This window comes from Phasianus colchicus, chromosome 8, assembly GCF_987193195.1.
Source record: "Phasianus colchicus chromosome 8, bPhaCol1.hap1.1, whole genome shotgun sequence".
NCBI classification, from domain to species: Eukaryota; Metazoa; Chordata; class Aves; order Galliformes; family Phasianidae; genus Phasianus; species Phasianus colchicus.
In genome coordinates this window covers 1174989-1190433 of record NC_143443.1, presented here as the reverse complement: position 1 = coordinate 1190433, position 15445 = coordinate 1174989, and the positions used below count along the sequence as shown (strand labels likewise).

Genomic DNA, 15445 nt, shown 5'->3' with positions numbered 1-15445 from the left:
TCTTAGGTAGGCTTCATGATGGAACATCACATAGTTTGGAGGATAGATTGATAGATTGATAGATGGATGTATCTATGGAATAGTGGCTGGCTGCCTGATATATTGAGAGATGGAGAGACAGAGAGACAGAGAGATAGAGAAATGGATGGAGGGAGAGGAGTAGGGAGAGTGAAAGGGAGATGACAGAAAGTCAGATTTCCAAGATACTAAGAAAATAAAGATTTTTTTAGAGAACGCTATGGGTATGTTAAATTCAACTTGTTATGAAACATAGCTGAGTTTTTGTCATTTTTGCCAGGAGGTCATGTGGGACACTGTTCTAGGTGAGTTATCTCCTACTAAAGACCTAGCCAAATGGCACAGCCCAGATCATCAAATCATGGAACTGTAGAATCATAGGTTTGGATTGGAAGGGATCTTAAAGATTTCCTAATTTCAACCCCGCTGCCATGGGCTGGGTGGTCACCCACTAGATCAGGCTGCACAGGGTCCCATCCAACATGAAGCTGAACATCTGCAGGGATGGGGCAACTTGTTCCAGTGCCTCAGCATCCTCTTAGTAAAGAATTTCTTCCTAATATCTAACCTAAATCTGTCTTCCACTGAAGTGTTGCTCTTTCACAATCTCTTGGACTTACGGTGTGCAGCTACCTCTTTTGTTTCCTTCCACTTTCTTCCAAGTTGCATATTTCTCTCTTGAAGTCAGTGCTATCCCACTCTCACTTTTCCAGGTCCTTGGACAAGGCCTCTTGCCACCCCTCCTTCACCAAAACTCACACTCCAAATTACATGCTCAATTTCTGGAGTAAAATGTCAGATCAAAATGTCTTTTCACAAAGCTGTGTGTACTGGCAATGCATCAGAACTGGCAAGGGAGTATTGATTTTGTTGCTGAGGCCACTCTCCACTGACAAGAGGAAGGATGCTCTTCTGTATTACACATCCCCCAAGTTTTTCAGGTCACTGTGGGTACTCACCTGTAACCAAGGGAGAACTTGTCCTGGTATTGGCAGGAAGTCTGGGGGCCAGCCAGGCCACAATATGCCCTGAACAATCAATACTTTGAGCCAAGAAAAATTAAAAAAATATTGCCAGGGTCTTTTGCACACCCCTCCCCAGCAGTGGCGTGCAAGCACAAACATGGTGCGCCTACCAAGCAAAAGGTTGCAGTTAGGTAGTTATACAAGAGTTTATTGCAATTCCTAGTCACAGAGGGCAGACAGAATTTAAACACAGATTTTTTAACCCATTAAATTGGTGCAGAATAGGGTAATAGGAGATATTTTTAAAAAGGGAAGAGGAGAGCAGCACAACACACCCAGAACTCATGTCACTGAGATTGTGGGAACAAATGGATCCTTCACCGTAGGCCAACATGTAGTCTCTTCATGAATTTTTATCCATCAAATTGACAATCTCTCTGTACATGCGCTGTGGGGCATCCTTACCCCAGTGGTGGTCAAAGTGGTTCCAGTCAGGGAAGTGCTCATGATGGATGATGTTGGTGATACGGAAGAGCAAGCGACTGGTCTCCGGAGGCGGGTTCACCCAGTCCTGCCCACCACTCCACAGTGCAGTCGGCACTGTCATGTCTTCTATCCTGTAGAAGGGCGGGGTGGTCTGGGGGAAATGTGGCAGTTATTCATCGGCTCTGGCATTAATAATACTATTAGATACTAACAGATGTGACGTACTGTGCTTAACATCCTGGAAGACTCTAGCCACATCAGCCACTGGAGTATGCAACCCTCATCCCACACAGCCAGCCTCATCCTCTTCATCCACAAGCTCCTGCCTACCTGGTTGTACTTCTCCTGATTCTTCTCTCCGTAGTCAAACTGTTTGAACTCCCCAGTTTTGGCAGTCTGAAGCAGAAAGTGTTAAGAATCATAATCACAGAATAACTGAATCATAGAATCATTGAATAGTTTGGGTTGGAAGGGACCTTAAAGCCCATCCAATTCCAACCCCCGTGCTGTGGGCAGGGTTGCCACCCACTGAATCAAGTTGCCCAAGGCCCCATCCTACCTGGCCTTGAGCACCTCCAGAGATGGAGCATCCACGGCTTCTCTGGACAGCCTGTGCCAGTGCTTCACCACCCTCTGAGTAAACAATTTCCTCCTAACACATATTCTAAACCTGCCCTCTTTTAGTTTTAAATCCTTCCCTCTTGTCCTATCACTATCGGACTGTGTAGAAAGTCAGTCTCCCTCCTTTCAAGTTTGGGACGGCTGCTTTCTCCCTGCAGCCTTTCTGTTCTCTGGGCTCAACAAGCTCATCTCCCTCAACTTTTCCACGTAGGACAGGTGCTCCAGTCCCCACATCATCTTCACGGCCCTCCTCTGGACCCCTCCAACAGCTCTGCGTCTTTCTTGTGCAGAGGGCCACAGGCCTGGGTGCAGTACTCCAGATGGAGCCTCACGAGGGCAGAGCAGAGAGGGACAATCAGCTGCCTCGCCCTGCTGGCCACAGCCCAGCCCTGTTGATGGAGCCTAGGATATAGCTGGCCTTCCAGGCTGCAAGCCCCACCAGGATCCCCAAGTCTTTCTCCACAGAGCTGCTCTGCTGTTTTTAATAATCTCTTCTCCCTGCTGGGGATTGCCCCGACCCAAGTGCAACACTTTGCACTTGGCCTTGTTGAACCTCATTAGGTTCACAACTTGTTTGGGTCCCTTAGGATGGCATCCCTATTTTTCTGCAGCACTCAGCTTAGTGTCATCAGCAAACTCACTTAGGATGCACTCAGTCCCACTAAGGATGCACTCAGTCCCACTATATCATTTATGAAGATGTTGAAAAGCAACAGTCTGAGGATGGACCCATGAGGGGCACCAGTCTTCACAAACTTCCACCTGGACATAGAGCCATTGACCACAACACTGGCTATGACCACCCAAAGAATTTTTGTTACACTGAATATCCAGCCTTCAAATCTATATCTTCACAAAGTAGAGATAAGAATGTGATGTGGGACCATATCAAAGGCCTTGCAGAAATCCAGGTCCATGACATCACTTGCTCTTCCTTTGTCTACTGGTGCCATCACTCCATCGCAGAAGGCCACAATACTGGTCAGGTACTATCTGCCCTTGGCGAAGCTGTGCTAGCTTTCTCAGATCATGTCTTCACCTTGCATGTGCTTTAAGAACTCGGGTAATAAGCACCCTGGATCAAGCACACTGGAGCAAAGAGAGTATCCCAAAAATACCTCCATAGGGTGCTTGCCCAGGACTGTACCAGACTTCTTCACTATTATCTACTACACTTTGGTGTAGTAATATCAAATTACTTTTGTTGGCTTTGGCACACTCTATTTTCCTATCTGCTTCTAGGGTGAATGAAGCAACATTTTAAAATACTGTATTCACTGATTAAAAAACATTTGTTGTAGTCATTATAAAATCAGAGTATCTACCTGTCCCCAGTGGAGAAGAGTTTTTACTGATGTATAGTCTGGAAAATGAGCGAGGTATACATCCAGTCGACTCTGAAGAAAAAAAGAAAGTATTTTCAAAGTGATTTCAGAATGATGAAAATCATCTTAATAATGAAATCTGTCTTGTAACTGCTATGTAATTTTAAATGTGAAAGTAGCTGTACTCTATTCAGAGATGAGTAGGTGCTTTTAAAAATATGTCATAAACCATCACTTTAAAATGCAGATACAACCAGTCCAGTCATTTTTTTTTTTCTGCAAACATGTCACAGGCCAGCAGGAAATAAGGCAGGAGTTACCTTGCCTTTGCAGACAAAACCACTAATGATTCTTACCTACACCAGCATTTTTTGGGCTTAACACCCTGACACAGTGAACAGTGCTAAAGGAAACCTCCAAATAACCACTGCCTTGAACACTGATATTTACACCTTACTTTTTTGTTTGTTTGTTTTGGTTTATGCTTTTTATTGTATTGCTAATTATGCAGATCATGCACTCAAGCATACATTCATCTTACATCAAGAAAGATGTTTTTGTTTGGTGCGTAACTGGTAACCACTTTCTCATGCTGTCATCTTTAACTCTGCCATGTAGAGAATATTTACTCCACAGGGTCTAGGTAAAACACTTCCACTCAGGGTAGGCTAGGAGAAAATCACCTGGCAGTGCTTTCCAGGAATGAGAAACCCTGGTTTTTGAATCTCAGTATCTGTTTCCATTTGTCTAGGGAAAGTTCAGGGAAATTGGAAATGGACCGTGTGTCACTGTGACCTAGAGAAGCTGATACACCTACTACATTCAAGTTCTTCTTGTTGTATCCACCAATAAGGAAGATCTCATTTTCACAGACTTCAGATAATAGCATGTTGCTGCACGTCTTAGCAAGAATGGCTCTCTCCTTTCTTCCCACCAGGGTCAGTTGTTTTGTTCCAAATATTATCTGCAAGAGTGGAAGAAACAAGTCATTGCATCTCCTGCAACATACGTCCTCTCTTCACAGGAACCTCTTTACCTCAGTCAGCATTGTCAGGTAGCTACTCAGTAAGACTGGGGACACATCTGAGCCAGCCAGCCTCATGAGCAGGCTTCCCCATGGTCACATCTGAGCCTCAGAACAGCATGATGCCATCATTGCCCTTTCCACCCCATGCTGTTGTCCCCATTGTCTTGGTGTTCCAAAAGTTCTGCCTGAGATAGCCAGACTCATACAGTTTATCTTCCCCTCTGTTTAAAAACAAGAATGATGGACAACTATGGGCTTAGAGTAAAACCTGTGCATGTTCAACTGTAGACTGTTGTTTGGGATCTTCAAGACCAGGCACAGATGTAGTTTCATTGAATGACAGCTGGAGAGCTATCACAACACAAAGGATGTGACTTACCCAAATCACTTAAATTTAATTAGTTCTTTGGGAAAATGGATGGGAATAGCACACAAAATATTACCATACCTTCAACAGTGTGTCTGGTAAAAATGCAAGCTTTAACACAGGGCCTCTAACATGATGAAAGGTGTATAGAGGAGCCAAAGCAAAGAACAACTTGATTTTCTCAGCCAGGTGTGGCATGCTCGAAAATGCTATGAAACCTAAAAAACAGCAAGAGATCATAACAATAACCCCAGCAGCAACAATAATGCCATATATGTCACAATGCCTAGTTTGACTGAGGATATCTCTGACCTGGGAACCTGGGACCTTGTTGAAAATCTTTTTTTTTTTTTTTTTTTTTTGTTAGAAAATGAACCTTCAGAAGGAGATTTGACTAGCAGCTCAGAGCTGGGTAGATGGGAACAGGTGATCTTTTCCTCTGAACAATGAACTTCTGCTGGTAGAGAAGAGAAAGGGTAGCATATCTGAAGCTAGAATAAAGCATAACACATCGTAAACTCTTTGCACATCCAGCTCCTTGTTTGCACTCACCCAGAGAGTTGCCCTGAGCATGGCCAATGTAGAAAAGCTTCTCCTGCCCGGTGTGCTGCAGGATGAAATTCACCATGGCTGGGACATCATACATGGCCATCTCATGGAAGCTGAAAAGCAAAAGAGGGGCTGGAGAGGATGCCCATTTCCCACTCTCCAGCTGTCTGCAACCTCCCAAGGATTTGGGGTGGGTAACACCAGCAGCCCTGATTCCTGGCCCAGTCCTCATGCTCTTCCTCACCTGAAGTCCCAAAACTCCTCCTGGTCGACAGAGAGGTTCAGGTGCCGTTGGGACCAGCTGTTGCCCCGGCAGTTTCCAATCCATACGTCATACCCTGTGTCTGCCAGGATGAAGCCCAGGCTGCTATCAGGGAGATTGTCCACCCAGTCACCACCATCTAAGCTGAATCCATGCACTATTAGCACAGGTGACCTGGATCCTGAATGAGAAGAAATCAGATACTTTACACAAGAAAAACCTTTCCTCGATGGAAAGAAAATATCCTCATGGATCTCAGTGAATAATTGAGATCCCTGCCTCTGAGATGTCAGAAAACCGTGATCCAGGGCTGAGGGTTTGCCCAAGGAAAGTATGCTTTGCACAACTTTCCTCCTGTATATAGTCTTGTCTCTGAACAGGTTCATAACTATTCTACTTGCCTGGTGAAATCAACCTCACCTGAGTCCCCAGTGTTGTCTCTGCCATGGGGAATCCGGTTCACACTGAGGAAATAGCCATCGTCAGTCAGCACATCATACTCCTCACTGGGGTACCCTTGGAAGTGGATCTTCTCACTCTGCAGGGACAGAATGGCAATGGAAGAGGTGACCTGCTGCTGTCCAGCATGCTGAGACTGACATGGCCACAACATGCCATCATGGCGTGGTGTTACCTTCACATGCACTGGCAGACCCATCTATTCTGGAGGACCACCAGAGGATAGCCAACTTCACGCAGAAGGCATGAAGTGGGAGATACCAGCAGAAAAATCAGAAAAGCTTGCCTCTGGCCAACATCCCATGCCCTCCCCAACAAGGCTGACAGCAGGCAGAGAACAGGGTACCTTGGGGAGGACTCTTTCCTGTGGCACTTACAATGTTCATGAACTGCTCAGGGTTTTCATGGCTCAGTTCTCCGTGTGGAATGGCATCAACCAGCACCTGGGCCAGGCCCAGGGCCACCAACAGCAGCCACATCTCTCCTCTCTGCCACACCTAGGGGACAATGGGGCTGGTGTGAACAAGATGGAGTACTAGGGGACCATCAAACATTGCCTGAGTGTCCCCAGGGGAGGGAGGGGACACGTGAGGGCAGGAGGCCACAGCCACAGCCATCGTGGCTGCCTGGGGTCTCTGCACCTAACTGCAGCCTTGCTGATGTAGAATGTTGTCAGCATAAGTCTGGGGGCCACATTCATTAATGCTAGCTAGTACCCAGCTTTGTGTTTCTGCAGGTGTATTAGTGTGTCGGTGTTGCTTCTCACCAAAACCCAGATTTCAGTGCTTCCCAATCCAGGCCCTGCCTAGGGGAGTCAAGGACAGACCGTATTACTGAAATAGGTACCTCAGCAAGCAGCACGGGTCACAAGAAGCGAGAAGCCTGGCCTGCATAGAAATTAGCAGATGTCAGATGAGTCCTCCCTCCACAGGTTATAACAATAGTCTTCTCAGTACTATTGTCCTGTTGCAAAACTCACCCCAGGTTTTCATTCCAATTGTATTTTCCTGCTGCACACCCTACTTAAGAAACCCCTTGTTGGGGTGGGCAGAATTGTTTGTATTCAACTTATAGCATTTTCTTATAAAAATAGTAAAATGTGGCAATGAATGAGAAGTAGTGCTTACCCCTTGTCCGTTGAGTTTGAGGTACTGCAGCATCATTTATTTACCTTTAAATGATGACTTTTTTTTTTTGTAGCCATTGACATTAAGATGGCATAAACTGCTAAAGAACAGCAAGGTTCTTCAGAGATGCTGTGCCAAGAGAATCTGCTTTTCTGCATTTGTCAGAAAAATTCCCTTGCCTGTCCAGAAGAGCTGTAAGCCCTGCACTGTCTTTGGCCAGCCAGTCTGAGGCTGACAAAGAAGAAGTAGGTGCTGTAGTGAGGAAGTTACATGGGAGGTTCAGACTGCATGCAAGAGTGTAAGACATGCAAGCTGCCTTGGGACAAAGTAACAGAGAAGTAGGTCTCTACATTTTGGTTTCTAAGGCTTGGCTGTACACAGGCGGATCTGATCTAACACAGGGGATGGTCCCACTTGTAGTGCTTGGACCAAAGACTTGCAGAAGTCCCCTCCAAAATTCAGCGGCCCATCCCCTCACCCAGCTGAGCAGTGGGCTCTGACAGTAGGAAGAAGCATTAAGATGGAAGACATGACTAAAGGCTCTGCTCTCCAAGTCAACATTTTCTAAATATTACAGTGGCACACCTCAATAGCTCAGAGCTAGAACAAGCTCTGACTCAAAGCCTACAAGTGTCAGTGAGAGCACTGGCACTCAGCCATTTACCAATTTATGTTGAGCAACTTGTCCTGCTATCGCAAGAGATCAAACCTCTGTGCCAAAGGAAGAAGGAAAGAGATTAGTCACTGTGCATAGCTGTAGCATTCAGCATGTTCATTAATAGGCAGTAGGGTTTTAGGATACATACAGGGTAAGATCACATACGGCCCAAATGAAACGATGGCCCACATCTCCTGCATGCAAGACATCTAAGTTTCACCAGTACTCCTGGAAAATACTCCAGGTACTTGGTGCATTCCAGAGCCAGCCTGCAGCAGGGCATCCCCTGCTCCCATCAGCAGAGCACTCCCATCAGATCCCATTTCATCTTCTTTGGAGCTTCTGTGGCACCTTGTAGCACCTCTGAGCTCAGACCCCAGGTATTGTGGGTCCATTAACCCAGCTGTGAGTCCTGCCAGTGTTTACCCCCAGCACTAAACAAGAGAGTCTACTAGAAAACACCAACAGCCCATACATTTGACAAAAGCCCAGCAGTGCCTTTCTCAGAGGAGAGACCATAACACAAGCAGGATCCAACAAAGCCAAAGCTATTGATGTGGAGACACACACATGACCTCAGAAGGGATAGAGAATCAGAGAAATATCCAATCAGAGCCATGAGGTTTGCGTTACTCCCTAAGCTCACTGCAGCAGAGCTGATGCTCACAAAACCCACATTGCTCAGATGCAGAACTGCAAAGCAGACTCTCTAGAGGAAACTACTACTGAGACCAAAATGCTCAAGTTCTTGATGCGTGTCTCTAGAAGCAGAAATGAATAGCTGGAAGCAACAAAGAACACCTTTTGTCTCCATTGGAAACATTTCTTTCAGCAACAGCATGAGCTAGAAGGAAAGTACACAATTCAGCTCAACCTGACCTTCTGCTCCAGGCCTGTCCGTGCAGTTGGGAACGACAATGACACCAAGTGAGCTGGTTACCTGGGCTTATAAAGGCACACACAGAGGCTGAGGTTTGTCCATCAAGGACACGAAACCTGACCTCTCTGCAATCACACTGCCTGCTCTTCCTCTCCAGGATAATTCAGGAAGGGTGTCCTGAACCTCAAAGAGGGCAAGAGCAAAGCACTGCATCTTGAAAGGAGATAATGAGTTGGATAACGAGCACGTCATCCAGAATATCCACATCTGGCAACTGCGTTTTTTTGCATATCTCTGCATATGGATTGCAGCCTCCTCATCTGTAATCTGAAGGGCAACAGGTTCTAGTGCTGCCAAATGTGTTCACGTGTATCTTCCCTGCCTTCGATACTCCTTGGCAACACTTGCCAGCACTGCATGCCAGCAGAAGGCAGAGGGTGACGACATTGCCTAGAGAAGGTAATACAGCTGTGCCTAGGTTAAAAGGAAAAAGGCTTACCCAAAAAGAATAAATACGTAACGTTGACAGACTGGCTTTTATTGGCATGGAAATCCAGAGGACAAAGTAAATCTCATGTACGCTGGCATGACCATTAGCTCTCTGAGATGGCTCTGCATCTGCAGATCCCTAAAATTAGACATCTTCCAGTCCTACCATTTCTCCTATCAGGAGATCAGTGGTGCAGGAAGGAAACTCTGGGATCTCCAGCCCAGCTTCCTGCTTGCAGCCATGGGACTCTGGCTAGGGGTGGATCTGCATGACTGCAGAGCAGCAAACCAGGGGAATGAAAACAAGCAGAACCAGCCCAGAACTCGGTGCAGTCATCCCTGAGCAAGCAGTTAATGCATTAAGAGTTTCTAGTCTATAGTGCGTTTCTCCTTTGTGGTACTTGCTGAGATTGAAGTACTGGTATCCCATCCAGGTGCACCTTCAGAGTAGAGCTGAGGCCTCTTCCACTTGCTGACAAGTGGAGAAAGTCAGTGTGGGAACTTCAGAAATGCAGACCCTCAAGAGTTTGCTGCAAAAGCAGCTGCCCACTGAAAATGAGGACTTGAGGGCAGGGCTGCACTTCACTTTCTTTATCAGCTTCTGCAGTAATATTATTTTTTCTTATTTATTTCTGATGTACACAATGTCTTCTCCTGGGAAGACCAAAGCTGGTAGACACTTGCCCATTTGACAAGGTAAAATCCACTGTCAGATTTGGATTTTCATTTCAGACATTAGTTAAGAATGGTTCCTCCTGACTGTAGATTATGCAAGTCCCAGGAGACACCAGTCTGATGGAGGATTCCCAGTTAGTGATTCGATCTGAACAAACAACAACCGTGTTTTGCCAACAATAGGTCTCCACAGAAGGTCATGCCTTTGCAAGGAGCTTCAATATGCATTCCTGGGCTCTTGGGGTTTTGCGTTGTCCTGGTCACCCTGTGACAGCTCCTTTCCCATTTAACCTTTCCTGTCCCACACCAGTTCTTCTCTGAGTTCCAACTCATGAGCATTAAGTATTTGTTCCAGGAGGTTATTCAAGCACAGTCACATGCCACACAAGTGCCAAGAAGCTACTTGGAATGGAGATTTCTGGCAAGGGATGTAGCAGAAGATTGTCCGCTCTATCTTCAAGACTAAGCTTCCTCTGGGAGCATAGCTCACCAGGAAGAAAATAGTGTCTTCCCCTCATCTCAAGGTGTTGAGCAAGACTTAGAAATGGTAGGAAAACCATGGGAATTCTGGAGAGGCTTGGACAGGACACACAGAAGATTTTTTTTTGTTGAATTAGGATGCCAGCACAAACTCCATCATCCTTCCTGAGAACCCAAGCAATCCATTCCCATATAGCAGAAGAATCTCCTTTTAACAGCTGAGTTTGTTCAATGCTCTCAAAGCAATTGGTATTGCTCGTGATCCAGCTTGCTCTCCAGGTCATGGAGATCTCCTGCCTTAGTCTTCTGTAGACCAAGCATATCCACCGCCCTGGAAGGACAGTGTCACATTGGTTGGAGGAGATCAAGTAGCAACTATCCAGCACAACAGGAGACATAACGGGGCACGAGTGCTTGTCACTTTTTTGGTGCTGTATCACCACCTTTTCTTAGCATATTTCTTTGTCGAAGTGAAATGACTCTGGCTTGGATGAACCCATGCTTATTGTGATTTTCCTCGGCAGAATTCTTGTTTGTTTTCCTAAATTGAAACACTTGTGTGAAATAGCAGGATGTGGCACTAGCAAGAGCTTTGTTTAATTACAGGTCCTTTTCCCCACAGACAACCAAGGGCCTGGAGGAAGTGGGCTGGTTTTGTAACACGTGGTTTCTTGGAGCACAGATGTCAGGACTCAGACCAGGGCTGGCAGCAGTCTGAACAATCTGAACAGCAGAGTTTATTTACCTGCAAGCTTGTTTTGCAGTCTTTTTCCAAACTCTGTTACAGAGGCTTGTGTAAACTAGAGCATGTATCTCCAGTACTTCTGGTGGAAGTCTGCAAATTCAGCAGAGTATGTTTAGCACAAGATGTACAGATTATTTGCAGGAACTCGTACACCTACAAACACCTCTCCCCAGGACTTCACTGCCCTCTGCATTCCTACTCAGTCCATATGGCCATGTTTGCAGCTTCTCCTGCATAGGGAATGACTACATGCTGCTGGCAAAATACCAAGCTAGGAATGGCAATGCAAGGACCCATGCCCTCAAATAAACTTTCAAGCAGCATCAGGCTTGGACCTGACAAAGCAGGAAAGGAGAGTTAAAAAAATGCTGAGAAGTGCCATATAGTTAACTATGGCAGTTCTCAGCATTTTTTTAAGTATCAAATTGATATTTGATTATCAACTTGATCATCCAGGGCTCCTTTTATGCAAGACATTGTTACCTTGCACTGAAAGTCTTAATCAGTGTTACCCAAGAAGAATGTAGATACAAGTAAAAGGTTAAGAAGTGGCAGAGAAATCCACTGGTATGCAATTGCTGGAGCATAATATATTTGAGATATTACTGGATATCAAGAAGGGGAAATTTTGCAACAGCTTCCCATGTGGAGCAAGCTGCTTCTGTACAGAGCAGAGAGTCTCATGACTTCTAATGATCCTACAGTGTAACAGGAATGGTATTTCCTGTCTCAACACCTCTCAAATCTTGTCCCAAGAAAGGTCATCATAATGAACAACCTTTTGCCCAGTGACCTGCAGGATAAGATCAGCAGTTGGTGAACGGCCCAGAAATACATCTAGATTTTAGTGGGGAAAATCTTAGTAAATGCAGTTAAGCAATTCAAGGTGCTGGATTGTTGGTGGTATGTCCATTTGTGAAGATGCTTAAAACTGGACAGGGCAAAGCATGGAGTAGCCTAACCTGGCTAGAAAATTGCCCTGCTTTGAGATTAGCTGGAGACCTACAGGGGTCTGTTCAACCTAACTGTGGATGGCTGAACAGCAGAAACACAGCAGGAGGTACTCCCCAAGTCATGGTCGACCCACAAGTCATTGGACCAAAAGACCACAGATGAGCAAGCCTCTGAGCAGAAGCTTTGGTGGGACACCATAGATGAGTGTGTCAGGAGCTTTGCAAGGTGGGGACATCTCTGAGCACAAAGGGTTCTGTCCAGACACCATCCAGGATCAGAGATGCTGCTTTTCCTCTGAACGGTCTGTAGAAATGAAACTAAAGAGAAGGGCTATGAGGCCAGAGTAGAGGGATCAGGTGCATTACCTGTGAGCCTGTGAATGGGTTTCCCATTTGCCTTTTCTCCTGAGATCTTCTGCACCTGTCACTGCCTGTTTGTGCAGAGAAAACATTGCATTTTTCTTCTCTCTCCATAAACTGCAGGAATTTCTTCCTTCAAGCATACAATCTGAGTAATATTGTGTGCGTCTGATGGAGCTCTGCACACTCATCAATATCTGGTAGTGTTTCAGGTCATTCAAAAGTGGTGATTATTCCTCACAGCTCTTCAAAACCTACAGGGCAGCCTAAGGTGCCCATGTCTGCTGAGACCTACATTTGATTCATGGATGGTATCACTCTTGAATTCCATGTCTTCTGCCCTGGGCCCCATCCCATGCTGGCTCATCATAAAGCCTCACAAGAGTGAGCTCCAGAAGCCTGTGTAGGGCAGGGAGATTCCTTTCACTAAAGACTGGTCCAGTGAGGGCCCATTACAACCCATCTATTCCAATAAGATGCTCTAGAACCAGGTCCAAAGGATGCTGCCTTCTTTTGTTCTAAGAACAAGAGTAACACTCAAGAAAGAGCTGGACAGCTAAGACAGATCAGCACTTGAATGAGGTGCTGGAAAGCACAACTGTTAATGCTCACGTACAGGAACCAGTGTCCTTGGCATGTTGCTCATTGGGAAGGATCTCTTGGAACCCTGGAGCTGGTATCAAAGTTGGTATCAAATAGCTGGTAGTGATAGGCACCTTTAGGCTCAAGAAAGCTGCCTCTGTCCCGCCACTCTCCCTGGCACAGCCAAGACCATGCTGAGACCAGTCCTCTTGTGATGCCGGTGGATCTCTGCTCCAGCCTCCAGAGCCCTTCACATTGTTTCCACTACTCCACCAACATGGTTTGATGATTTGATACTAATCCAGCCACACCTCAGAGCCTTATCCCCTCCTTTTCACAACACTGAGCCTGCAACGACTACCACGAGGCCTCCCCTCAGCCTGCTTTGCGCTGGGCCAAGCAGACCCAGGGACCTCAGCCGCTCCTCACATATCTCAAATATCAAGCTGAGTGGCACAACTCCTATCAAGTTGATAGGACAGAAGGAAGAGATGCCATCAGAAGGGCATTTGGCAAACTTCAAAGGTGGGCTCATATAAACTTACTGAGGTTCAACAAAGCCTAGTGCAAAGTGTTACACTTTGGCGCAGGCAATCCTGGGGATGTGTACGGACTGAGAGAAGAACTCATTGAGAACTGCCCTGTTGAGAAGGACCTACGGGTCCTGGCTGATGAAAAGCTTAACATGAGCCAGCAGTGTGTGCTTGCAGCCCACACAGCCAAATGTATCCTGGGTGCCATCAGAAGAAGGGTGACCAGCAAAGCAAGGGAGGGGATTGTCCTTCTATACTCCTGTGAGGCCTTATATGGAGTACTGTATCCAAGTCTGGGGCCTCCAGCACAGGGTCCAGAGGAAATCCATGAAGATGGTCAGAGGGCTGGAGCACCTCCCCCATGAATAAAGGTTGACAGACCTGGGTTTGTTCAGCTTGGAGAAGAGAGACTCCAGTGAGACCTCATCACAACCTTCCAATATTTAAAGGAAAATAATAAACATGAGGTAAAAGAGCTTTTTTATATAGTTAGATAGTGATAGGCTAAAAGAAGCAGCAGTGAGCTTCATTTCCAACTAGAACATGTGGAGGGAACTACGAAGAGACTTACTTCTGGCTTCCACAATTCTGTGTCTCCTCCACTTACGGAGATGCACAGCCAAACTACAGGTGGTACTGGGGAACGAACGCCCTGTACCCTGGCCTTCCATCACCACCTCCTCCTGCTGGGCTTACCTGAGCCCTGCTGGGGGCTACAGACGTGGGTGACCAATTTCGAGTTCCTCTCTCAAGTGCTTTCACAGCACCCCCTGCTGTCCAGAACTTCCCTTTTCCCTAGAACATCACCGTCCCACAACGCTCAGTCCAAGACTTCTGCGTTTATGTGACCAGATAGCGGCTGGCCAAAGAGCAAGCAGTTTTGAGCAATTTAGGAAAGAGCAACTAAAATGCCTTTGGGCACTCTTGGACCTTGCAATTCTGTGAGGAGAGAGGGTGCTTGGTGGCCTTTCTTCTCCAAAGTCTCCTGCCCCTGTGCTGGCTCCTGGTGTTGGTGGCCCTGCAGAAAGCCCCTCCAGGAGCAGAAGGCTTTGCAAACATTGCTGTCAAATTGATGTGATTTGGCTTTTGTCAAAAGAGAGAAGCTGGCTTTAGTTTGTTTTCCAGAGGTTGTAAATCTTTTCAAAAAAATTGCATTCAAAACATGCTTTTAAATGGCAACAAAAGCCATCAAAGCTTTGAAAAAAAAAAAATCGTGAGAAAACTGAAGGAAGTTCAAAGAATGTACACATCTTAAAATCTCTGAGAACTCAATTTCAGAACTCAAACCAGTTCAAACTTTCCTAATGGTTTGTCCTAGTAGCTACCGACAAGGCAGCTGGCAGTCAGAAGCAGCTTTTGCTGAGCCCTGAGTGTCCATAAGGTAAAGGAGTTTTTCCCATGAGTTCAGTGGCTCTTGCTCGGGATCACTGGTTCACAGACAGACAGAAGCCATGTCCCTCTGCACTATGGGCAGATAAAACCCGTACGTGCAAGACATTCACACCAATTCACACCTGTCCTGCAGGGATCTGATATGTTCCAGTGATTATGAAGCAGTCCAACTGTTTGATTTGAAGATGCCTTCAAACTAACTGCCTTCTTTCTTTTCCTTTCAGTAGGTTTTGATTGTTGTGAGAGGAAAACAAGATATATTTTGCAATCTGTGAGATGAGTTTGGCTTTTAAGTTTAGAATTATTTATTTTATCTTGATTTTGTAGAGGGTTTATTTTTAATTGTTGTTTTGGACAGGTAAGAAAAATACAACATTTATCCAGTAACAAATGCAAACAACAGGAAAAATAAGAAAAAAATATTTGTTTGGTTTTTTTTTTAGGAGAAAGGAGAAGACAAGAATAAAAATAGCAACAAGTGTGTCAGGTCAA

At 45.8% G+C, this 15445-nt stretch overlaps 1 protein-coding gene across 1 annotated transcript; it reads right to left on the bottom strand.

The window, feature by feature from the left end:
* Positions 1–1207: 1207 nt before the first annotated feature.
* On the bottom strand, positions 1208–6761 carry LOC116234802 (lipase member M-like). Its single transcript, XM_031602582.2, has 9 exons — positions 6457–6761; positions 6041–6158; positions 5603–5801; positions 5362–5471; positions 4891–5027; positions 4233–4379; positions 3416–3487; positions 1800–1865; positions 1208–1620 (listed from the first exon to the last, which is right to left on the bottom strand). Exons 1-9 carry the CDS (start codon positions 6556–6558, stop codon positions 1387–1389), a joined length of 1185 nt encoding a protein of 394 aa, XP_031458442.1. The 5' UTR covers positions 6559–6761; the 3' UTR covers positions 1208–1386.
* Between the last annotated feature and the right edge of the window lie 8684 nt (positions 6762–15445).